Source organism: Ornithorhynchus anatinus, chromosome 14, assembly GCF_004115215.2.
Source record: "Ornithorhynchus anatinus isolate Pmale09 chromosome 14, mOrnAna1.pri.v4, whole genome shotgun sequence".
Lineage (NCBI taxonomy): Eukaryota > Metazoa > Chordata > Mammalia > Monotremata > Ornithorhynchidae > Ornithorhynchus > Ornithorhynchus anatinus.
In genome coordinates, this window is record NC_041741.1 from 14,059,393 (window position 1) to 14,085,359 (window position 25,967).

Genomic DNA, 25,967 nt, shown 5'->3' on the forward strand with positions numbered 1-25,967 from the left:
CTGATGGGTGCAGGAAGCCCACATTTCTTCCTAGAAGCTAAAGAACCAGGGCTGGGTCCTGCACTTCAATTCAATCACATTTAGTCCGTACTGCGCGCAAAGCACTGTACAGAGTGTGTCACTCGGCACTCCCCGCGCTGTGCTGGTTCACAGTTGCCCCTCGTTAAAGACGTCAACAATACCTGACCAACCTGGATTAACTGAGAACTAAAACAGAGCCAGAGGGAAAACAGTAACGCTCAAAGGAGCCAGCAAGATGCAAGAAGACCTCTCTTTCCTTTTACACGCAACCCTCGGTGACCACTGGTGTCCCGCAGTCCCGGCGGTCCCTATGCCACTGTGCCCGTGACTGGCTTTACTTTCTAAGGATCATGGGAAGAGAAGGCCAGGATCGCACTCCCTCCACTACCGGCGTGGGTTTCGGATTCTGCCCAGGGCCTGCATTTTCTAAATGTGAGGTAACTGGAGTTCTAGCTCTGGCTGCTAGAACTGGCTGGCTGCATCAGTCTGGGAGAGCCTGCAACAAGCCACAAGACTCAGCCCGTTGTTGACATAAGAAACAATGGTCTGGTCGCTAGGGTTTTCCAGAAGACCCAGCCATAGTATCCATTACCTGGAATTTAGCATTTCGCCGCCGTACCCCTGCTTTCTCCAAAGCCAACCCATCTGTTTGCTTTGCATGCCGGAGGCGGCAGGGTTATTTATTCAGCCCAAGAGCCGGTTTGAGAAGTGACAATAAGTGACGTTACACCTCCCCGACTCAGAAACCCTTCATCCAAATCCCCACACCTTAAGACTCTGCAATGTCCCAATTTAAACCTCACTTTTCCCTCGGTGAAGGAAAAACTACAGAATGAAACCAGAAGGTGTTTAAAAGCCTCACCGTGGGCAGGGAAGCGTGTCTATCATCTCTGTTATACTGAACTCTCCCAAGTGCTTAGTACGGTGCTCTGCACGCAGTAAGCGCCCAATAAATACGTTTGATTGATCATGCGAAGTCACACTGTCCTGATTGACTCTAAACGAAATGAGCATGTTGAAGTTGAGTTGCTCTTTAATAAGGCAGTGTCACTTCCCACATGGTCTCTCCCCGGCAACACACATTTATTCTCAGGGCCAAAGGGTTCATTCATTCATTCAATCGTATTTATTACTGTGCGCAGAGCACTGTACTAAGTGCTTGGGAAAGTACAATATAACAATAAACAGACATTCCCCACCCGCAACGAGTTTACAGTCTAGAGGAGGAGACAGACTTTAATATGAATACATGAGCTAGAGATATAATAAATAAATTACAGATATAATCAAGTCTGTCCCAGTTCTTGGAAGGTAAAGATTGGGTGCCATACGGGATTTCATTGAATTGATCGAATCGATCAGAATGTCTGAAATTGAAAATATTCACCCTTGTTTGTGTTCCAACATAAAGTTTGGATCATTTGCAGTTTTCCTAGGAACGCTGAGAGTTAACTGCCAATGTATTCTCTCTCTATTCATTTCCAAAGGTCCATCCTCCTGTCTGCCTTGTCCTTGCCTGACTGAAGGGCCTGGAGAGGGTGTTCCCCAAAGAAACACAACTAGAGGAACTGGCCCTTGAAATTGTGTCTAGCCATCCCGTCACCCACCTGATCTGCAGGAACCAATTGCATAACAGCAGGACCCAGCCCAGCTGGGTAATGTTGGCACGGTAACCCATAAACCCACGATGTCGGAATGTTTCTTAAGATGAGAAATGACCGCAAGACTCAGCAATTCCTCACCCTGGGTTAGGTGCTCTGACTTTCTGGTGATCAGAACGAGGACTTTCAAAGATTCTTTCAAGTTAGAACCCGGGATAGGCTCGTCATGGCACGTCACTATAGGCTAATGTATGGATTGTGTTTCAGAAAAAGACAAAAACAACTCAGAGTTGGGATGGTAGGTATCAGACTTTTTTTTTTTTTTACATTCAGGATATAAATTGAGTTCTAATGTTAAAATTGTTTTTCAGGTTAATAATAACCATGGCATTTTTTGAAGTGTTTACTATGCATCAAGCACACTACTAAGTGCTGGGGTAGATACTAAATAATCAGATTAGACAATCCCTGTTCCCCATGGGGCTCACAATCTAATAGGGAAAAACAGGCATGTAATCCTCCTTTTACAGCTGAAGAAACTGAGGCAAACGGGAATCATGATTTGCCCGAGGTCACAAAGCAGGAGCCTAGATTAGAACCCGGACTTTCCAGGCCCGTGTTCATTCCACTAGACCATTCAGGTTTCATTTTTAAATTTCCCACTAAACTGTAAACTCCTTGAGGTCAGAGATTGTGCCTAACAACTGTGTTGTGCCTTCTCAAGCGCTTAGTACAGTGCTCTGCAGGAAGAAAGTGCTTAATAAAGAGAGAGGGAGGAGCCAGAACAGTCCCAATGTCTTCTCTGAAGGGGGGCAGACTGAGCAGTTGCTCAAAAGGGACAGGATGATGCTGGTCTAGAAGCAGCGAGGCCAGTGGATACGGCACAGGCCTGGGAGTCAGAAGGACCTGGGTTCTATACCCAACTCTGCCACCGTTTGCCGTGTGATCTTGGGCAACTCAACTTCTCAGTGCCTCAGTTCCCTCATCTGCAAAATAGGGATTCGATACCTGTTTTCCCTCCTATTTAGAATGCGAGCCCCATGGGAGATCTGATTATCTCGTATCTACCCCAGTGTTTATCATGGTGGTTGGCACAGAGTAAGCATTTAACAAAAAACACAACTATTATTATTATCAGAAAACTCACACTCCCCATACTGCCTACCAGCCATTCAAGTGTCAAAGCCCAATACATACACCCAATGACACTAGTTTATGCACATGCAGTACAATATACCAGAACGCTTTCCACATGCCAGTACATGCGTGTGTACTATATTTCATTGCCCACAAATATACACATCAGCATATAAACACACATTATAGTATTAAGAAATACTGTTTACATTTTAGTGGATATTCAGTGGTCTGATTTCCATATTACCACCCAACATAAGCTCAGTGTCTGTCATAGAATCTTAAGTGGGATATGAGTTGGGCTTGATAACACTGCAATATTTTGCACTTAATAATATTATGGTATTTGTAAAGTGCTTACTATGTGTCAAACACTGTACTAAGCGCTGGGGTGGATACAAGCAGATCGGGTTGGATACAGTCCCTGTCCCACGTGGGGCTCACAGTCTCAATCGCCATTTTACAGATGAGGTAACTGAGGCCAAGTGAAGTGACTTACCCAAGACCACATAGACAAGTGACGGAGTCAGGATTAGAACCCATGCCCATCTGACCCCCACTCACCCACCTCAATGATGATAACACTAGTGAAAACCTGAAAAATACCCCCCCCCCCCCCCCCGAACTTTAGCTCAGTCATGTTCAACCAATTAAATTCCTTGATTTTAAGAGCTTCTCTGAAAAGTTTCTGAAACTTAATTAGCCCCCAACTCTTAATACTCTTCATTCTCCCCCATTCCTCTCTGAGCAACCTGTAAGTGACAATGGGGTGTTTAACGGAGAAAGAATCCAATTTTCCCTACCTGCGGCCAGACTGGACCCTGAGAAACAATAAACAAGCTTTCTTAAGTCCCAGCATTTCAATGGAAATGACGCAGAACGTGTGTATTTTCACAGCGTTTTCAAACGGCAACTTCTCCCGCATTTATTTTACTTTCTCTGAGAAGAGCAGAGAATTCCCTCATTTAACTAAAGGACCTTTCAGTTGTGGACACAAAAAGCTCTTCTGCCTTGCACCTGAGTAGCAGGGTGGAATAAGGGCAGGTGAGTCAAAGGACCGAATCGAGGATAGTTTGTCTTTGGCCAGTCTGAAAAGTCTGACTCATTTCCAGCCCCGCGATCATTTATTATCCTGCAAAGAAAGGCTGGCTTTTTGCTCCCCAAACACCGTGGTGGTCTTCGACTCATGATGAATAGATTTACCATGTCCGCTTTGAAACGCATGGCATAGACTTTTCCAAAAGGGTCTCTCACACACAGACGTAGACATCAGATGATGTTTTTAGCACATGACTGACCGGTGTACCACCAAGCCAGCCAGGAGGCTACCTGTCCCCATACTTTCCTCTCAAAGAATTGCACCCGAACTGGGTTTCATTAGGCATTTCATTGCCTATCCTATTTATGAGCTAAAGCGGCTCAACCCCTGCAGTCATAAATGTAATATTCATCTGCCCTCATCCGAGTCGCTGTTTTAGAAAAGCGTTCATCAGCTGACCGACATTCCAGAAAGAACCTTACCAGACGCTCTGACGACTTACTGAATAAATAATATCTTACTAACACGCAGCCTAAAATGCTAGACACATGAAAGTAAGATGAGCTTTTGCCTCGACTTGGACATACTGGTATCTTAGAATCCAGAAATGGCTACCCTATTCAGCTTCTGAGAATCTGATTCTAATCGGAGACATTCAGTATGTTCGGATAGCGCGTTAGGTTTCACTCAAATCAATCTAACTGAAGCACTTACTTCCTGATCCCATATCTTCTCTCCCCAAACATACCCACTTGCTCTCTCACACACAAACAGACACATACGAACACATACACACAAATATACTCCCAAGCCTAGCTATATTAGTGAAACAGAGTAAAAACATTTCCTGTGCATCTTAGAGACTGGGTCACAGAATACAGCACTTTCTTACCTCCTGCTGAACTCCCAGAAGACCCATTCATCATCTGCTTTTACTGACTGCTGTTAGGCCTGGTCCTCCCACCCACTTCTGAAGCACCATCAGAAGTTCCAAGCCCGGAAAAAACCTCCACCTGTAGCCTATATTACTGATCACAGATTCAGCTCAGGTGTTCCGAATTCCTCTCTCCTATACTGAACACCTGGAGAGACTTGGTAGTGTCAATCTAACTACCTAGATTCTCTTTTGCAAACCCAGATAAACACCTTATTTTATGCCTGTGATCAATCCTGATTTTTGTCAGACGACCGTATTTCCTGAACACTTGCTGTGTGCAGAGGACTGCACTTAGCACTTGGGAGAGTACAATGTAACAATAAACAGATACATTCGCTGCACACGAGTTTACAAATGTTGCCTAGCAGTGCTATCGCACTGTAGGAAAGCTGCTACAATCCCATATATGAGCAATTACTATAACTTTCGGCAAATACAACTGGTGGGTAATGGTGCACGCGAGAGCAATCTCTGACATCTTCCTCCTTCCTTCTGCTCCCTGTAAACAGCGGCTGAAGGGATGAAAAATTCCACTTGTTCAGATCCAAGTGGATTGAGCACAGGCCTGGGAGCAGAAAGACCTGGGTTCTAATCCTACCTCTGCCATGAGTCTGCTGTGTGACATTGGGAAAATCACTTCACTTCTCTGGCCCTCAGTTCCCTCATCCTTAAAATGGCAATTAAGTCTTGTGGGACAAGGACTGGGTCCACCCCGATTACCTTGGATCTACTTCAGCACTTAGTACAGTGCTTGGCACATTGTAAGTGCTTAACAAATACCATAAAAAAAAAAAGAATTAGCGGACACGTTCCCTGCCCAAAATGAACTTGCGGGCTAGAGTGCAAGCTTACAGTCTGGCATCTTCAGCACCCAGGTTTTAGGCCCACTAGATGAAAAACAGTTCGACTCAATACCAAAGCTCAACTCTAGCGAACAACATTACATCTAGAAAGAAGTTACTAAAAGGATAATCTCCTTTCAAAAAAAGCAGAACTTGAAAGCAAACTGGGAGGCTTTGGGATTGATTACAGGCAGTTACTCTACTTCCAATTCTCGCTAAAAGTAAATTTTCTCGACCAAAATGTCAGCTGCCATTTCTCCAAAATGCACTCTCCATCTGTTCCAGTGGAGCTGTCACTGGAACCAATGACACAGACAGAACCTTCTAACCCACAAATCTTTCAATTCTTCCAAGAGCGTCACTAAATTACATTCCCCGGGATTCATTTTATAAATGGCTGCAACGACAACAGATAGTTGTTCCTGATTTTATTAGAATGTGCCAAAATAGTTTTGCACAAGCATCAACCACTAATTAAAATCAGAGTTTTAACCACTGGCAAAATACCATGAAATGAGAGAAACTCAACTCTTATTTAGATGAGGATTGGTCTTTGTACTTTAAAAGACACTGGAAAGCTACCTTTTATTTTTATATCTCTCTAAAGTGCCTTTTGTTGGCTTTGAAGGATCAAAATCACATATAAAATATGGTAGGACACCGTACGGTTATCTTTCAACTGATACAAAACCAAAGCAGCCATACCGGTAGTTCGATTTAAATACCTAAAACGTCAAGGACAAGAGAAAGCCGAACAATGCTCACTGGTTTTTACCACTTCTGTTTAAAACGGAGGAGGGAGAAGGCCAGTGGGGAGAGCGGGAGAGAGTCTAGAGGCTAGTATAAATAAACTGAATGCATGTGCTTGTACAAAAACAGATAGATTATGATTTTACAAAGCACTGTTCATGCTCAAGATTTTCAAAACATTTTACAAAGTAATTAGGTAAGAACTGGCAGTTCAGTGTGAAGGCAAACAGAGTGGCCATTATGCGTTTCAGGACCAGGGCAATGTATAGACCAGGATCCGAAATGTATTTTCACACGTGCTTATTTACCAGATGGAGAAAGGTTATGGCCCTTACAGTTCCAGAGAGGATTTCTCCCACGAGCGTGCTCTCTGACTCCTGGAGGCCTGTATTGTACTCTCCCGAGCGCTTAATATAGTGCTCTGCACACAATAAGTGCTCGATAAATGCCTTTTATTGATTGGATCTCTTGCAAGAGACCAAGTCCCCAAAAGTTGGCCAGGACCTTTGTTCCCTGCCTTTTTCTTTCTTACTTTCTTTCCTTTCTTTTCTCTTTTTCTTTTCTTTCTTTCTTTTTCTCTTCTCTCTGTCTCTCTGTCTCTCTCTTCCTAGCCTAGGTGCTTGAGCATTCCATTGTTGGAATGTAGTTATCAGATACTTGTGTTTGGTCACTCTTCCTAGAGTGGAATACCTGTGTAATAATAATAATGGTATTTGTCAAGCACTTACTGTGTGCCAAGCACTGTTCTGAGCACTGGGGTAGATACAAGGTTATCAGGTTGCCCCACACGGAGCTCACAGTCTTTATCTCCATTTTACAGATGAGGTCACTGAGGCACAGAGAAAAATGACTTGCGCAAAGTCACACAGCTGACAAGTGGCGGAACCGGGATTAGAACCCACGACCTCTGACTCCCAAGCCCGTGCTCTTTCCAATAAGCTACCCTGCTTCCCCAACTCAGACATTAATGTAAATAAATATATAATTTATGGATGTGTACATGAATGCCGTGGGGCTGAGGGTGGGGCGAATATCGAATGGCCCCAACGTGTCACAGTTAACAAAGCCTCTAGGGAATGCATTACCCACAGAGAATCTCCTTTTATCACTTCCCAAAGATAATTCCAGCCTCTGTAAGTCCCCATACTTCCTTTCCCGTTTCCCATTCCCATTCCCCTAGCTCCCCTGAAGGCGTGAGTCTCTTCAAAGGTCACGGACCATGTCTAATTCCCACAGGTGTATTCTCTCCCACACCTTACATACATACATACATACATACAGTGCTCTGCATGCTGTGCTTAGCCAGTACTATGAGGAGCAGTGTGGCCTATTGGCTAGAGCATGGGCTTGGGAGTCACGAGGACCAGAATTCTAATCCCAGCTTTGCTTCTTGTCTGCTATATGACTTTGGGCAAGACGCTTCACTTCTCTGTGCCTCAGTTCCCTCATCTGAAAAATGGGGGTTAAGATTGTGAGCCCCACTTGGGAGAGACTGTGTCTAACCTGATTATCTTGTATCTACCCCAGTGCTGAGAATAGTGCCTGACACAGAGTGAGCGCTTAACGAATATCATTATTATTATTACTGCTATCAATTATGGGAAGCAGCGTGGCTCAGTGGAAAGAGCCTGGGCTTCGGAGTCAGAGGTCATGGGTTCGACTCCCGGCTCTGCCACTTGTCAGCCTTGTGACTGTGGGCAAGTCACTTGACTTCTCTGTGCCTCAGTTACCTCATCTGTAAAATGGGGATTAACTGTGAGCCTCTTGTGGGACAACCTGATTACCCTGTATCTACCCCAGTGCTTAGACCAGTGCTCTGCACATAGCAAGCGCTTAACAAATACCAACATTATTATTATTATTACCACCACAATCCATTCTTGTCCCACCGAGACCTATGATTATGTTTGGCACCCCCTTCTAGTATTCTAATCACCATTCATTCAATCATATTTATGAAACATTTACCGTGGGCTATTGAGAGGCCAATATAACAACAGACACATTTCCCCTGCCCACAATGAGCTTAGAGTCTAGAGGGGGAGACAGACGTTAATATAAATAAATACATGACAGGTATAGACTGACAAGCTTCTAAAAGAAAGGCCAAGTAGTTATCACACAAGCATAGCCTTTCTCACTCTAGCGCCCAAAACATTCATCTAGAGCTAGAGAGGCTTGATTCCCGCTTCATCACTCGGAATGAACAATTCAGCCCCATATTGCTTTACTCTGCCCCTCCCTCTGGGGCTTTATTTAGTTCCCAATGTCTGCTCAGTGTACAGCCTGCCAGAAATTTTGGATCTCAAGCACCCTACATCCCAAAATAAATAATCACGACAAGGCCAACTCAGGGACTGTTCCTAGCTGAAACTGGGCATTAAAAAAAGTTTTCCCGCACATAGAATAGTCCCATTTTCCCACTTTTGAAACCTGAACGAGTCTTAAGTCTTTTTATTCATTAGCCTCCCTTACGTGGCCAAGGTTCCTATATTTTCCACCACATTGAGGAGGCTTCAAAAGGGCAGGTGAGAGAAGTGGTTCTGAGTTAATCTAGAAGGCAGGTCACAGTGAGAGACAGTCCCTGGCTAAGACAGAGAAAGAAGAGCCCAAGATCTGCTGTGTCTGGGAGCAGGGTCTCCAGCATCTGAACCAGAAGGGGTGAACTGAAGCTCGTCTGAGGAGGAAGTCTGAATAATAATAGTAATGAGAACAATAATAATATTAGTATTTGCCAAGTGCCTACGGAGTGTCAAGCATTGTTCAAAGTTCTGGGGTGGATACAAGTTAATCAGGTCGGACCCAATCCATGTCCCTTGTGGGGCTCTAAGTAGGAGGGAAGGAAAGATGTCGAATTTCAATTTTATAGATGAGAAAACTGAGGTACTGAGAACTGAGGTGACTGGTCTTTCCAAGCCAAAGAAAATATTATGGATTGTGCCACTTTTAATGAGTATGCGAGTGTGGCTGAATCAATCTACGTGCAGGACTCTGTACTAAGCGCTTGGGAGAGTAAGATGAAACAGAATTAGCAGCTATGTTCCCTGCCCATAATGAGCTTCCAGTTTAGAATAGGAGACAGACATTAAACACCGATAAGGCTCAGTCAATCGTCCTTTCCGCACCTTGTCCAGGTATTGCTAAACTGAAGCATGTCAATCAAACAATCGTATTTATGGAGTGCTTATTGTTAGCTGCAGGGCCAGGTGCCCTTTTCTTTTCTCCCTTCTGGTGTCCTGATTGTCCCAAAACCTCCACTCTCGACGGTCGCCCCATTTCTGTCTGCTTTCTCTCAAGTGTCCTCTGCTGTGCTACCTCATTTTATCTCACTATGTCTTTAAAACACTTTTTCTCCCCTCCTTCCTCTTGGTTTCCCCATTTCAGCTCACTTATAGGGCAGTTCTTTGGTCATCCTCCTGTTGTCCATTTCCCTTACATATTACATCTAGTTTTGATGATCACCTGCATCAAAACTGGTGATCTATGCTCCAAGGTCTCATTGTTTGTAGTTAATAACTGTGATATCTGTTAAGCGCTCTTTATTTGCCAAGCATCATTCTAAGAACTGGGGAAGCTACAAGATAATCAGGGCAGATACAATTCCTAACCCGCATGGGGGATACAGACTAAACAGAAGGGACTACAGGTACTGAATCCCCATTTTATAAATGAGGAAACTGAGGCTCAGAGAATGGTTCTGTCTTGCCACTTGTCATTAAGTATTATACATAGGTAATGGAGCTGTTCTATCAATCAGTCAATAAGTAAATCAATCGGTGAGCAAACTCACCTCTGCCCTCAAGGATTGTACAATCTAGAAGGAGAGACATATACTAAAAGGGAGAAGCAACAGTGTAAAAACAATGCTTTACACACAGTAAGCGCTCAATAAATGCAACTGATTGAAGGGGCTTAAGAGCCGCGGGAGTGTTTTCATGGTAGTTTCAGGTGTTATAGCTTAAAGAAGGTTGAGCACTATTACTATACTGCACCTCTTCAACCTGGACCAAATTTTGAAGCCTGACTTTAGCCAAACTTGAATTCCTCCCTAACTAAATCCTCACTTTCTTGAATCAGGGTTTGATCTCTAAGGCTGACCAATGCCCAAACTAGGTCAGTCCCCACAATCCACCCAGGATTCCATCTCTGACAAGGGAACCAGGATGCTTGGAGAAATCTTGTACTGGGTATACTCCTGGACCCCTCTTCCCTTCGCCCACTGCCCCCCCCCCCCCAACCCTCGCCCCCCAGTCCAACCTCACGGTTAGGGATGGACCATGAAACATCACTAAATTTTCCCTCTAATAAATCATCAGGGACCACCCCCGCCTTATCCATTAATCCTTCGCAATCCTCCTTGAGCTTTTTAACATCCCCCATTTTTCCCTTTAACAAGTCATTTTGGATCTCTCACCCATGAATGTATCCAAACCCCTGTTGGATTTCCCGATCCATTCTGTTTGTCCAACTTCCTGCGGTAATGAATTCCATATGCTCACCTCCCACTGGGTGAAGAAGTGTTTCCTTTTGTTTGTTTTGAATCTACCACCCTCAAGCTTCAGTGGGTGCTCCTCACCCTGAGACTGTACTTGGTGGACCTAATTTCATGTTCTCCCTGTCCACACCTTTCACAGTCTTGTAGATTTTAATCATGACCTCCCTCCCTTAAAGAATCCCAAGTCTTTCAAATCTTTCTGGGAAAGTCTTGTGAAAGACCTGGTCATTAAAAAGAAAAAGGAGCCATTTATCACTTGGCATGAGCAGGATAAGCAGGGCAGGAGCAGCCTCAGGCAAGAGGGACTCTGGTGCCACACCTGTGCCAACTGCTGGAACGTGGGCAACGTTGTGACTTGGGGTATGGGATGGCATTGTTGGAGGGGTGAGGATCCAGGAAACCTCTTTCAGCTCTCATGTACTGCAGTCTTTACAGCTGATTGGGTTTTTTTATGGTATTTATTAGGCATTTCCTATGTGCCAAGAACTGTTCTAAGCACTAATCAGGTTGGATCCGGTCCACAGCCCACATGGGACTCATGGTTTTAATCCCGATTTTACAGAGGAGGAAACTGAGGCCCAGAGAAGTGAAGTGACTTGCCCAAGATCAAGTGGTGGAGTCAGGGTTAGAATCCAGGTCCTTCTGACCCCCATGCCAGTGCTCTACCCACTAAGCCACGCTTCTTCTCAAGCCACAGCATGCTTTTGTCTAGAATTTAAGTTCCTTGAGGGCGGGGAATGTGTCTACCAACTCTGATGTATTGTACTCTCCCAATCAATCAATCAATCATATTTATTCAGCACTTACTGTGTGCAGAGTGCCGTACTAAGCACTCGGGAGAGTACGCTATAACAGAACCGCCCAAAGGGAGCTTACGCTCTAAGCACTTAGTACAGTGCTCTGCACCCAGTAAGCGCTCAACAAATACCACTGGTTGACAGATTTATCTACACCATCCCCTCCAACCCCGACTGCCCTATGAATCGTGCGTTTTGCAGATCCGACACAGGAATCTTTCCCCTCTACGGCGGCCTCTTAAAATTGACAGATCTCAGCACCAGTTCCGTTCACTGCCCCTAAGGCCCCCTCTTTGGTGACAATCTCCCAAGGCATTATCACTTGGAAGAATTAGCAGGTATTGCTCACTACAAGAATTTTACTTGTGATGGGTGTTTCATGCCTCTGAATTTCCAGAGCCACGCAGAGGACAATCCCGAGGGGCAGACAGAATGTTGGGCTCGTCGGGTCTCCAGCTTCTGCGATTTTACCTACCCGTTGGCAACCCACCATTCATCTCCTGGGTTTTAGAGAGGCGGCATAGCCTAGTGGATAGAGCAAGGGCTTGGGAGACAGAAGGGTCTGGGTTCTAATCCTGACTCTGCCGCTTGTCTGCTGTGTGACCTCGTGCCAGTCTCTTTACTTCTCTGGACCTCAGTTCCCTCATCCGTACATGGGGATTAAGACAGTGAGGCCCATTTGGGACAGGGACTGTGTCCAACCTGATTATCTTGTAACTACCTCAGCACTTAGAACAGTGACTGGCATATAGTAAGTGCTTAACAAATACCATAAAAACCAAAAAAACCCCAAACCGTAGACACGCTGAAGACGACAGACTGAAATTAAAGGCCGAAGGGAAAATCCTGTCAGTTTAATTTTTCAAATTTAGCCATCAGAAACTGCACTCGCTGGTAGTGAATACCTCTTTTTTTTTTTTTTCTTTTTTCAAAAAAGCCATCTGTCTTGGGACACGATACCTGTGAAATAGCTTAGGTATGTGAAGGGGGAAAAATAGAAAATGGTTTCCACAGAAAGAAAAAAGTCTAGGTTGTTCAAAATCCCAGTTTGGTCATACGTTCTGGTACTGGTCAATAAACTAGAGCCCCACATATAAACAAAACATTCCATTCAACATTATGTCAACCTTTAACAAAAAGGTCATCCATCATTGTAAATTAATGTTCTGTGCACCTGTAAAATCTGATGTGCATTCTTTCAAGTCATTTTTTTTCCAACGTTATGTCTGTCACAGATACCCCCCACTATATGCTCGTTATTTATGTTGGGAGTACCTTTCCAAATGTCACCAAAATGAATTAGTATCAGAGGGAGCCGGGAGTTAAGAGAGCCACCATGTGCATTGATGTGTTTTCATTCCCCTAATACTGACACATTTATATCCTTTCCATGTCGGCTCTGGCTTTGGCAGGGATGCGTAGTACAAGCAGTTTATTTTACTATGACAAAGTGACAAAACAGAACTTTATTTATGTGAAGGTGGTAAAAAAATGCCAGCACCGAAAGAACGACACCAATTTAAGAAAATCGAATAAAACGAGAGACCGCGTTGGGAGGGTTAGGATTTTTACGGCCACCTCCATGAGGCTAGTAATTCACAATGTACTGGCCTCCGCTCGCTGATGTCGGGCCATGGAATTAGGTCATCTTTGGAAACTGGCTGACCCGCTCCCACGGTGGAAGCGGCGTGACCTAACGGGTAGCCGACGGGCCTGGGGGGTCAGGAGGACCTGGGTTCCGATCCTAACTCCAACCACTTGTCTGCTGTGTCGCCTTGGGCAAATCACTTCACTTCTCTGGGCCTCGGTTACCTCATCCGTAAAATGGGGCTTAATACCGTGAGCCCGGCGTGCGGACAGGGACTGCGTCCAACCTGACAACCTCGTATCTACTACTGTATCCCCTGAATCCCCATTTTACAGTTGCGGGAATGGAGGCGCAGAGAAGTTAGGCGACTTGCCCAGGTTCGCACGGTAAGCAGTTGGCAGAGCTGGGATTAGAACGCGGGTCCTCTGACTCCCAGGCCCATGTTCTTTCCACTAGACCTTGTTGCTTCTCATGTTCCCAACCTGGTGCCAGTAAAGACATTATTCACAGTCTTTCTCTGGAACCTCTGCTTGCTGCAAGAATCAGCCCTAGGAAACTGGATATCAATTCCCTTTGAACTGCTCTGGTGGCTGGCCAGAAAGGGGTCATAGAGGCAGTGAACGGACCCTGAAAAGGTGGATCAGGGATCAGAAGAGAGGAGAACCTGGCTAAATAGGGACTCTTTAAAAAAAAAAAAAATGGAATTTGTTAAACGCTCACTATGTGCCAGGCACTGTTCTAAGCGCTGGGGCAGCGACAAGGAAATCCAGTTGGATGCAGTCCCTGTCCCTGCCGTGTGACCTTGGGCAACTCATTCGGTGACTCGGTTGGCTCAGTGGAAAGAGCCCGGGCTTGGGAGTCAGAGGTCATGGGTTCGAATCCCGGCTCTGCCGCTTGTCAGCTGTGTGACTGTGGGCGAGTCACTTCACTTCTCTGTGCCTCAGTTACCTCATCTGTAAAATGGGGATTAAGACAGTGAGCCTCCTGTGGGACAACCCGATTCCCCTATATCTACCCCAGCGCTTAGAACGGTGCTCTGCACATAGTAAGTGCTTAACAAACACCAACTTTTTTTTTTAATTAAGATCTCGAGACAACGGCCATGTCTAACCTGATTTAGTCACATCTACCCTGGCACATTAAGAAGTGCTAAATACCATCAAGTTCCAAGAAGCAGGCTGGCCAAGTGGATAAGAGCAGAGGCCTGGGATTCAGGTGGACCTGGGTTCTAATCCTGGCTCTACCACTCGTCCGCTGTTGTGGCCTTGGGCTAGTCAGCGGCGTGGCTCAGTGGAAAGAGCCCGGGCTTGGGAGTCAGAGGTCATGGGTTCGAATCCCGACTCTGCCACTTGTCAGCTGGGTGACTGTGGGCGAGTCACTTCACTTCTCCGTGCCTCAGTTACCTCATCTCTAAAATAGGGATCAACTGTGAGCCTCACGTGGGCCAACCCGATTATCCTGTATCTACCCCAGCGCTTGGAACAGTGCTCTGCACATAGTAAGCGCTTAACAAATACCAACATTATCATTATTATTCTCTGTGCCTCAGTTCTCTTATCTGTAAAATGGGGTTTAAGACTATAAGCCCCGTGTGGAACGGGGACTGAGTCCGACCCGATTCCCTCGTATCTACCCCGGCGCTTAGGACAGTGCCCGATACGTAGTAAGCACTTAAACACCACAATTCTTCTTCTTCTTATTAAAAAAATACTATTAGTAATGATACTACTAGAACCAGCACATCTCCTCCATCTGCAAACAAGCGCGTAATGGCCATTTCTTGGTTCTGATGGAAAGTTACATGAGTCTGGCTCTTCCCCCATCGCAGCTGACTCCAAGTGCCTGACTCACCCATCCCTTCCCTCCACACCTTCTCCTCCTCCCCCCTCCCAGCGCAGCCGAGGTGCACGGGGTTTCTTGGGATGATCGCTAAGCCTGCTCTACAATCACAGGCCTTTGAATCTGCTGCCATTCATTCACCACAGTTTCTACCGTTTCTCCAAACAAACTGTGAGAAATAAAACCTCTAATCTCTAATAATCGCCTGCTGAACGGGCACCGAGGCGGAGTTGTTTCACCAGGGTTTACAGCCCGAACGGGGAGTTGGAGGAAACAGAACCTGCCAGTCTTCACCACCTTTCCCAGGAAGGGTCAGGCTGGCACACGAGACGGCACCGTCGCCCTTTCCCTTCCAGTTCCCCATCTCCGTAAGTCGATCAGTGCTGTTTATTGAGCGCTTACTATGTGCAGCGCACTCTAGTAAGTGCGTGGGAGAGTATAACAGAGTTGGAAGACACGATAAAGTGGTATCTGTTAAGCACTTACCATGTGCTAATCGCTGGGGTGGATACAAGGAAATTGGGTTGTACACAGTCGCTGGCCCACCTGGGGCTCACAGTCTCAATCCCCATTTTCCAGATGAAGGAACTGAGGTACAGAGAAGTGAAGTGATTTGCCCAAGGTCCCACAGTTGACACTTTTTTTTTTAATGGTATTTGTTAAGCCGCTCCTTATGTGTCAGGCACTGTTCTAAGCGCTGGGGAAGATACAAGGAAATCGAGGTGGTCACAGTCCGTGTCCCACATGGGGCTCACAGTCATAATCCCCACATTACAGATGAGGCAACTGAGGCACAGAGAAGTGAAGTGACTTGCCCAAGGCCATCCAGGAGACAAAAGGTAGATTATAATATCTTTCTGACGCCCAGGTCCATTTTCTATCCACTAGCCCATGCTACTCCTCGACTGCTGCCATATTTGATCAACCACTCAATGGTATTTATTGAGTGCTTACTATCTGCAGAGGCCTATACTAAGCACTTGGGAGAGTACAATACAACAAATTAGCAGATACCTTCCCTGCCTATAACGTGCTTATAGTGCAGAGCACTGTACTAAGCGCTTGGAAGAGTACAATACGGCAGACTTGAAAGACACGTTTCTGGCCCCAGCTTACAGTCTTACAGGGGGAGACCGACATTAATATAAACAAATAAGTTACGGATACGGATGTAAATGCCTTGGGGCTGACGGTGAGGTGAATGTCAAGTTGCCAGAGGGCATATGTAAGAGAATAAAAATCATAAGAGAATCAGATCAGATGATCAATTTCCTGTCACCTCTCATGATTAGGCTAATGCATTAGCCATCTCACTGGTTAGGAGCCTTCCCAGCTCCTACTCTTTCACTCTGCTCCCTGTATCAACTTCTTACAACGTCATCCAGCACACACTTCTCCTCTCCTCAAAAAACCCCAATGGTTACTACAGCATCAATATTCAACTCAGTTTGCCATTGGGTATCCCATTGTCTATACTTTCTGTGGTTTGATTTGCCACAAGTCACGCTGGATTTTTGATTTTCTTATCCTCTTCATTGACTACCTGATCAAAGATGAATGGTGTACTGCCTCGATGCTAGCATCTGCTGACATTGGTAAGTCTGGTCTGCCTGATGGAAGATCTTTTTGTCATGTGGGGGCTGATAATTTCAGTTTTTGTTAGGTTTATGTTCAGTCCGAGGCAAATCGATTCATGATCATTTGCATGACTTGTATATGCGCTTCAGGAGCACAGTCTCCATTTCGAGGACTTCTGATGTTGTTAGAAGCTTGTGGCCTTGGAGATTTTTCTAGTGACTAAGAAATGCACTCATTTCCAGATCCCTCATGACATCCTCAGCCACGATAGCATAAATTAAGTCCAATAAGACTGGATCTGCCACTCGGCTACTGGTAGGGAAAGGGTCAGACTAGAGCACCTTCAACTCTGACCTCCCTTGAACTAAGGATCTTGGTGAATTTCTCGAGACATCCAGATTTACCAAATGATTTCCAGAACCAGGGGATGTTATTGGTGTCAAATGTTTTTGAATAGTCAAGCGACACGGCAGAAGAAGTGGAGGCATACAGAAGCATGGTCAATGAATACAAAAAAGAGGTCTTGGGCTTGCTCTCCATATGTTTCTGGCATCTGTAATGTGGCAGAGATCATACCTGCTAGATTGCAGTTTGGTTTGGACATTGAGCTAGTGCACAGGTAACTATTTTCTTGAGTATTCTGTCCAGAAGGTTTCTGGCAAATTTTTTGCTGGAAGCCAGTAAGCCGTCCCAGTATTTTCCACAACAGCTCTCTCCCCTTTATTTGTGAAGATGGGGATTATGGTGGCACCTGTGAAGTCCTGAGACATCTGCTCAGTGTTCCACATGTTGTGGGAAAAGGTCAGACAGGATTCTGAAGATTAGGCTTCCTCCTCAATCAATCAATCAATCAATCAAATGCATTTATTGCGTGTTTACCGTATGCAGAGCTTAGTAAAGTACCCTGAAAAATAGTAAACACTCAAAAGATACTACTGACGGGTTGCAGATCGAACACTCTGAAGAAGGAAACTTCTTCACGCGAGGTACACCAGGCATCTTTCTCTGGGAGCCGTCCTGCATCAAGTGGTCTAGTTTTGCTGAATGCTGTGATGATGGTTCCTTATTTGGCTCATTCACAAACAACAAATCCTGCCCTCCTGGCAGAAGACTAGTTCGATTATCGTCAAGTAGCGTCCTAATGTCCCATGATGCAATGGAATGTGACTGCTTTGAGACCACGCTACTTAGCAGTGCTCAATGCAGCTGGGGTCAAGACGATTCAGGGCGTCAGTGGGAATATTTATTTTAACAGCAGATGAAATTCTGTTTTCTCAGCCACCACAGGCCCTCAGTAGTTTTGCTGCTGCGTGATTCTGTTTTTTTGCTGCTCGGGAAGAAGTTCTCTCATCTAAGAGCGCAAAATACGATTGCTCATCGGTCATGATTTTTGAAAATATCTGACATACACCCACCCACGTTGCGATGATGGCCGGTTCTCCCGGGATGGAGGAACTAATTCCCACATCATTAAAGCCTCAAGAATCTGGACGGTCTGGTTGAAGGCTGCAGAGTGGGAGTCAGGAGGCCAGTTTCCATCAATGACTGGCCCAAGGTCACAGAAAAGTATTCCTTGACCTTCCTATGCTCTAAACTCTCCATCTGTTGTGCAGAGGGAGGAAGCATTCATATTTATTTTATATTGCCACTCCCCTTTTCAACTTGATGATGATATTGTCCAAGCCCCTTGAGGGCAGAAATCAGTCATTAAATCAATCAACGGTATTTATTGAGTGCTTACAGAGCCCAGAGCACCGTACTAGGCACTTGGGAGAGTACAGTAGAAGAATTGGTAGACATGTCCCCCGCCTACAATGAACTTCCAGTCTAGGTAGGGGAGAAATGAGTTCTGTTGCTCCGTGCACTTAGTACAATCCTCGGTACCCCATACTCAATAAGGAAAAGCCAGCACTGAAGACAGACGCTAAAATAAATTGAGAAATTGCGTGGCCCACTGGAAAGAGCACGGACCTGGGAATCGGAGACCCGAGTTCTAATGTTGGCTCCGCCATCTGTCTGCTGTGTGACCTTGGCAAATCATTTCACTTCTCTGTACTTCAGTTACCTCATCGGTAAAATGGGAATTAAGACTGGGTGTTCCATGTGGCCCAACCCAATTATCTTATATCTACCCCAGCACTTAGTACAGTACCTGACTCACAGTAAGTGCTTAACAAACACTATTTAAAAGAATTAGAGGAAGCCACGGAGCATAAAGATATGAAAAAGTCTATTGACATCGCTATCATTTTTGTCCCAGACTCCAAGGACCTTGGGGTGGCCTTAAGCTCCTCTGCAGTCTTTTGGCTCTCACATACAGTCAGTCTGTCACTACAACGTGCCAAGTTTTCCTCTGCAACATTTCCTCTCAACCCAAAGGCCACCACCCCAAGGTAGCTCTCATCTTCACCCCCTCAGACTCTTCAGCTCCTCAGGGGTCCCTCGGACTCCAGCCTCTCCCTCTCCCTGCCGGCTGACCGGGTCACCTTTTTAAATGCCCCTCCAAATGCCACCCGTCTCTCTCGAAAATCTCAAACCACTATCTATTTCCCACTGCATCAGGAAGAAATTCCTTACATTAGCTTCAAGGCATTCCCGCCGCACCGAGCAGCTGCCATGCCCTAGTTCGCACTCTCCGATCCTCCTAAATTTCCCTACTTACGGTGCCTTGTACCCGCCAACTGAAATCTCCCCAGACAACAGATCTCGCCCTCTTCATAGCCCTCCTGAAATCCCACCTCTTCGAGGAAGTCTTCCCGATTAAGTCCCACCAATCCAAGTTGCATCGTCCCTACAGCTACACTTAGCACTTTTGTGTTACAATCCAAAGTTGCTCCTATGGCCTTTCCTTGCAGAGTGAAGCTCCATGGGAGATTCTGAGGAAGACCAGGTGCCGAGGGAAACCCCTGTGGGCTAGATTTTGTTTGGAACCAAGCTTGACTTCACCTTCACTGCTGGAAATCCACGGGGACCAGCCCCAGCCGTTCCCCTTTCTCTTTATTCTCTTTATTCCCGATAATGATGATAATAGCATTCGCAAAGCGCTTACTATGTGCCAAGCACTGTACTAAATGCTGAGGTAGATGCAGGTTTACCAGGTCAGATGCAGTCCCTGCCTCACGTGGGGCCCACAGTGTAAATAGGAATGAGAACTGGTACTTAATCCCTGTTTCACAGTTGAGGAAACCAAGGCACAGAGAAGTTTGGTGACTTGCCAGAAGTCAACCAGCAGATGACTACTCTCCTTCCTTCCCGTCTTTTTTCCCTCCAGAGGACAGGTCTGGGAATGGCTAGGGGATAGAACACGGGCCTGGGACTCAGAAACCCGGATTCTAATCCCGGCTCTGCCACCTGTCTGCTGTGCCGACTTGGGCAAGTCACTTCACTTCTCTGTCCTCCAGTTCCCTCATCTGTAAAAGGGGTATTAAGATTATGAGCCCCGGGTGAGTCAGGGACTGTGTCCAACCTGATTACCTTGTATCTGCCTCAGCCCTTAGAACAGTCCTTGATATCTAGTAAGCGCTTAACAGATACCATCGACCACCGGAGAAGGGGGACGACTGACTTGGAGCTTTTCCAGGGTGGGGGCACGGTCCCTGTCCACTTGGCCGGGTGCACCGCAATCCGCAGGCCTCGGTCAGTCTGGAAGTCCTGATCCCGCCGCTGTCCTGATCCCGCCGCTGTTCCCGGGGCCAGAAAGGTTTGACGTTCCTCTTTTGGTGGCTACTTCCTCGGTCGGAGAATGACCCCCAGCCTCTGTGGGGGCTGGGGGCCAAGGCAGCAGAGCAATATCTGGACCACCAGAATTCAGTCAATCAATAAATGGTATTAATTGAGCACTATGTGCAGAACACTGTATTAAGCGCTTGGGCTAGTACAATACAACAGGACTAGAAGTCACAATCCCTGCCCATAACGAGCTTATGGTCTAGAGGGGAAGGCAGACATCAATATCAATAAATCATTTCTAGTGTGTAATTTAAAGGTATGTACATGAATTGGAGCTACTTCGCTTGGCATTTTATTATTTTGCTCTTCAGGACATTTTAAGGAGTTGAGAAAAAGACTAAAGTGTCCCAGGATATTTCCCCTTTATCGGGCTATAAATAGGTTCCATTCTGGGGTGGGGGCAGTTCTCCCCATAGCACACTACAGAGGTTACAAAAACCATAAGTGAAAACGCCATTAAATATCAGTTCTATTTTTAAAATTTCCTCTTTTTCCTGCTTTATTCCCCAAAGTCATGAAAAATGTTGCTTAGATCATGTGAACAGAAAACATAAAATGGCCCTCCTAGAGTTTCTAAACAGTGTGTTCACTAAGGAAAGTATTTCTGTTTTATGGTGTCAATGGGAGAGATTAGGTGGAAGGTTCGGAGGCTCTTCCAGCAGGGACGGTACCGGCCCTGTCTCCGGTGGCCGGTGGACAGGGCGCGGGGGGCTGTCAGAAGATGAAAAAGGGTCCTCCAGGTGGACAGAATGATTCCCCCTGGTCTCTTGCCCCTCGCCCCTCCTCCCCAACCCCCCGGACCCATACACATTTGGGTGGTAGGGCTACCCAAAGGGCCGGCCTGGGGAAGATGCCGGCGTGCCACCCTTCATCCTGCAGGCTGTTGAAGCCAAGAGGAGGTGCCTCCCTTCAGCCAGACAGAACCCAGCTCCGCTGGGCTCCCCTTGGGTCTTCAGAGTCTAAGATGGTGACCCGCTGCCCATTTTGAAAATGGAGCGGAGCCGTACGAAAATGCTCGTGAGAGAAGGCCGAGGCCACACATCTGCTGCAGCCTCGGCTTCAAACTTGGCGGGGTCTCACTTGACCCACCGATTCTACAAACAAGAAGCAGCGTGGCCTGGTGGATAGAGGATGAACCTGGGAGTTAGAAGGATCTGGGTTCTAATCCCATCTCCGCCCCTTGTCGGCTGCGTGGCCTTGGTCAAGTGGCTTCACTTCTCCGTGCCTCCGTTTCCTCATCTGGACAGTGTGGATTCAATAGCCGTTCTCTCTTCTCTAGACCATAAGCTCGATGTGGGCAGGGAAATTGTCTGTTATATTGTAATCTCCCAAGTGCTTAGTACAGTGCTCTACACGCAGTAAGCACTCAATAAATAAGATCGATTGACTGACTGCCACTTAGACTGTGAGCCCCATGCAGGACAGGGACTGTGTCCAACCTGATTATCTTGTGTCAACCCCAGCGCTTAGTATAGTGCTTGGCACACTGTAAGAGCTGAACAAATACCACCATTATTATTATCATTATTATTTTTATTATCATTAACAAGGGGGCAGGCAGGAGACAGATGGGGAGGAACAGGTTTAAGGCTGCCCAACCTTTAGGGACCAGTTGTTAAACTGTCAATCCATAGCCTTACGATGCAGGATGAGAGAGAACCATTAGGGTGGCTACCAAGTCAGAGGTCTTCGGACAAAGAGAAGGAACATGGCCTAGTGGACAGAGCATGGACCTTTGAGTCAGGAGGACCCGTGTTCTAATCCCAGCTCTGCCACTTGACTGCTGGTTGACCTCGAGCAATTCACTTCACTACTCCGGGCCTCAATTACTTTATCGGGAAAACGGGATTAAGACCGTGAGCCACGCGGAAAGCACTTGGGACGCTGTCGCCGACAGAGGCCCAACCGAGGAAGGTGCCTCACTAGCCACATCTCTCTACGTTGGGGCCCGGCTGTTCGCTAACAGGAAGCTGATCCAACAATTTCCTTTCAACAAAAGCCTCCGCCGTCCTCTCCCCTTCGAAGGATTTTTGATTTGGTTCTCATCTCTCTCACCTTCCTTAAGCCGACATAAAAACAGGAACTGGTATACCGGAAAGCAATTTCGACTCCATGTCCTTTTAGAGTAAAGAGCCGGCCTGCGATCACAGGGACCCAGGAACGCGGACCAAATGCATTTTACAGATGTTTAAATCCTTCACGGGGCCCAGCTCTATGGAGGTGACGATTCCCAAAGCCTTTGCAGCTGGGCTTCCAGTCTCGCTCGTCCCGGCTCTCTGACCAGCCCCGAGAATCACCGATCGGAGCCGAAGAGCCATCAGATGGTGGTTTTCTGTTCCGTTGGCTCTTTGGATTATAATAGCACCAATAATAATGAAATGACATTTTGTTAAATGCCTACAGAGTGCCAAGCACTACACTGAGCGCTGGGGTAGATACGAGATCATCGGGTCGGACAAAGTCCCTGCCCCACATGGGGTTTACGGTGTCAGTAGAAGGGAGGACAGATAATGAATCCCCATTTTACAGATGGGGAAATTAGGATGGTCCGCACCCAGTTCTCAACTCCCTTAAAAGTCCTGTCCCTGCTCAACTGCGCATGAAAAACGAAAAGTTGGCATCTGTTGTTATAATCGTTATATTCGGTAATTATTCCCCTTCAGCCATTCCACAGTGACAAAATCCATTAGTGTTGTCAGGGCAATAGCAAACATTATGTCTTTCCTTGTGTGTCCATAATCTGTTTCCCTTTTTTTTCAGATTGGGAGCCCCCGTCAGCCAGGGAATAAGGTCTGAATCGATTTGTCTTGTAACTTTCCCCAGTGCTCAGTACGGTGCTCGGCACAAAGTAAAGCATTCGCCAAATGCACTAGACGATATTAATCCGAATGATTACAGCTTTTCCAATCCTGGCTCCGAGAAGAGTATTCCGCACCAAATCTTGATATTCCAGGAGCCGTGGTAAAAAGACCAGGATCCCCAGGAGAGCTTGATATTTATAGGGAATTCTATGTTCTCCAACATTTCAGACTTGGAGAGTCTCCTGGTAAATAAAACCGCGTTCCAAATGAAGAATTACATCATTCACGTTTATTACTATTGAATTACAGTCAGGACATTTTGGAGTGATTCCAGAATTTCTTGGAGTCCTCTAGCCCTGCAATGTAGCGTCTGATTGGGATTCATCAGCTCCCTGCCCCTCTGACACGCTGCAAAGATTGCATTTAGTGATGAGAAAGTTGGGGAAAAGTTCATCGCCTACACCCAGGCTCCTGTCCAAGCAACAGCCCATTAGGAGGGTGAGAGCGAGCGAAGCACAAACACACAGGCTGGGTGGTCTACTCGGTAGCTGATCGCTAGAGCAACTGAGAAGCAGCGTGGCCTAGCGGAAAGAGCCCAGAAGGGCGGTCACGGGACCTGGGTTCTAATTCTGGCCCCGCCACTTGCCTCTGGGCAAGTCGTTTAACTTCTCTGTGTTCGGTCTCCTCATCTGGAAAATAGGGTATTAAATACCTGTTCTCCCTCCTCTGAAGACCTAAAACCCCATATGGGACAGGGACTCTGTCTGACCTGATTATTTTGCATCTGCTCCGGTGCTTAGGAGGGCACTTGGCACACATTATGAGATGGACAAATACGTTTATTATTGCTCCCTGGGTTGTTTTTCCCCCTTCCAAGCCGCTGGGAGTTTATGTCCTTACCCTCTCCTGCCCACTCCCAATTCCCTCACAAACCTTGTCTGCAGCGCAGACATTACCTAGGAACATGGCTGAGGTTCTAAGCTCAAGCTCTACCCGTGCGTGGCTGGGGAGAGGAGAGAGGTGATACCCTGAAAACTTTGAATTAAGTGTCCGTCTCCCTCCTCTAAATTGTAAGCTTTTTGAGGGCCGGGATAGTGTCTACTAACTCTATCTGATAGTTGATATTCACCCCACCCCCAATCCCACAGCACTTAGGTAATATCTTTGAATGATATATTACAAATGACATTCATATTAATGTCCGTCTCCGCCGGCAGAATGCGACCAACACATCCTGGAAGGCACCAGACAAAACTGAAGGACCCGGAGACGTCGAAGCCTGGCTCAAGGTTCTTGAATCCCCTCGGTTTTAGGTTCCATATCCCCTGCATGCAACTGTCTGACAAGCAGCGTAGTATAATGGATAGAGCACTAGCCGGGGAGTCAGATGGTCATGGGTTCTAATCCTGCCTCCGCCACTTGTCTGTTGTGTGACCTTGGGCAAGTCACTTCACTTCTCTGTGCTTCGGTTACCTCACCTGGAATATGGTAATTAAGACTTGTGAGCCTCATGTGGGATAGGGACTGTGCCCAACCTAACTTACTTGTATCTACCCCCAGTGCTTAGTAGAGTGCCTGGCGCATAGTAAGTGCTGAACAAATGCCACTATTATTATTATTATTGGTCCTGGTTTTCATCAAGTGGACGGAGACTGCAAATACCCAGATCCTATTGCTCTGTGCTCCATTCTGCCTCTCTGACAGAGTTCTTGCCCGTTCGTTTCCCTCAAGGATGGGACAGTCAACGGCTTTGCAACTTCCCGAAGGGAGTTTAGCCCCAATCCTGCTCACGCTGCTCCAGCTTTTCGTCCTCCCAACTCAACACCAGTGGAATCAGTTTCCACTCTGCCCTCCGTTGTTACCCTCTAGCTCTTTGGAGGCCGCGTACATTGTCTTCTACCTTCCCTACCCCAGCTCCCTGACATGCTGTCGATGCCTGTCAGTGACTGACTGCCAGAACACTCCACCTCAGTTTGCAAACTTGTGGCTCCTATCCGAGGCACAAGACCTTGCGTTCACAGAATACATTTATTTATGGATGTTTTTCTGTTTGTTTACGCAGCTCTTAAACGCCTCTCCTACATCAGACCCCAAGAGTGTTAGGAGTCGGAGATTATAAGCTTCTTGAGGAGAGAGACCATATCTGGTTAGCAGGCTTCATTGAACAATTCACCCAGTTGAATCCGTCATGAATTTGCTGACATACATTCCCCTCATGCAAATATCTTTAGTGCTGACCTAAAGTGAATTTCAAATAGGTGCCCCCTTTTTCTTCTGCAAAGCACAGGATGTTTCTTTTCTAAGTGTAATAATTACTGCCCCGGTCCACAGTGGGTGACTGAGCTATACGAATCCACGATTTAGCTATACGAATCCACGATTTGTACCCCAAAATAGGCAAACTCAGCACAGGCACATGCCCCGAACCGGATCGGAGAAACTCAGGTACCAAAATCTTGTTGGGTGGCAAATTTATTGTTGCTGCTTGGGATTTGTCCAGGGTGAGAACTGTGAATTGTAAGCTACGATATCCTACCAGGAGGCCAAGGGAAAATATTTTCAAGGGCAAGGGAAGGTCAGATAAACTCTGAAACCACTTATTTTGCTGTTAATTCATAACCAACCAGGACCTTTCCTCCCACAACCTCTACGCTCCTTCTCCCTCTCTCTCTCACACACACACTCACACACACACAGCTGCGTCTCCCTTCTGCGGGATGAGGATCTCGTTGACAGACAAGCCGTCACCGCTGACAAGCACTCCCTCCGTACGAATCAGGCTCGTTGTCAGATGCCGTGGGACGGAGGGAGCG

At 46.4% G+C, this 25,967-nt stretch overlaps 1 protein-coding gene and 1 long non-coding RNA gene across 3 annotated transcripts in view; one reads left to right on the forward strand and one right to left on the reverse strand.

The window, feature by feature from the left end:
- The window catches only part of SLC25A21 (solute carrier family 25 member 21), a 338,712-nt gene that overhangs the window by 216,566 nt on the left and 96,179 nt on the right, over window positions 1–25,967 (reverse strand). Inside the window, exon 1 of one of the 2 annotated variants that reach the window (XM_007662483.3) lies at window positions 4,691–4,778. The exons of the other annotated variant lie outside the window; for it this stretch is intronic. Within the exon in view, the coding sequence (XP_007660673.2) occupies window positions 4,691–4,724 (34 nt within the window). The 5' untranslated portion in view covers window positions 4,725–4,778. Of the gene's footprint in view, window positions 1–4,690; window positions 4,779–25,967 lie in introns of those variants that run through there. 2 annotated transcript variants of the gene reach the window in all.
- On the forward strand, window positions 1,742–24,438 carry LOC120638809. The gene is made up of 3 exons (XR_005660773.1): window positions 1,742–1,920; window positions 23,114–23,143; window positions 24,372–24,438. It is a non-coding gene; the product is annotated as an uncharacterized LOC120638809 (long non-coding RNA).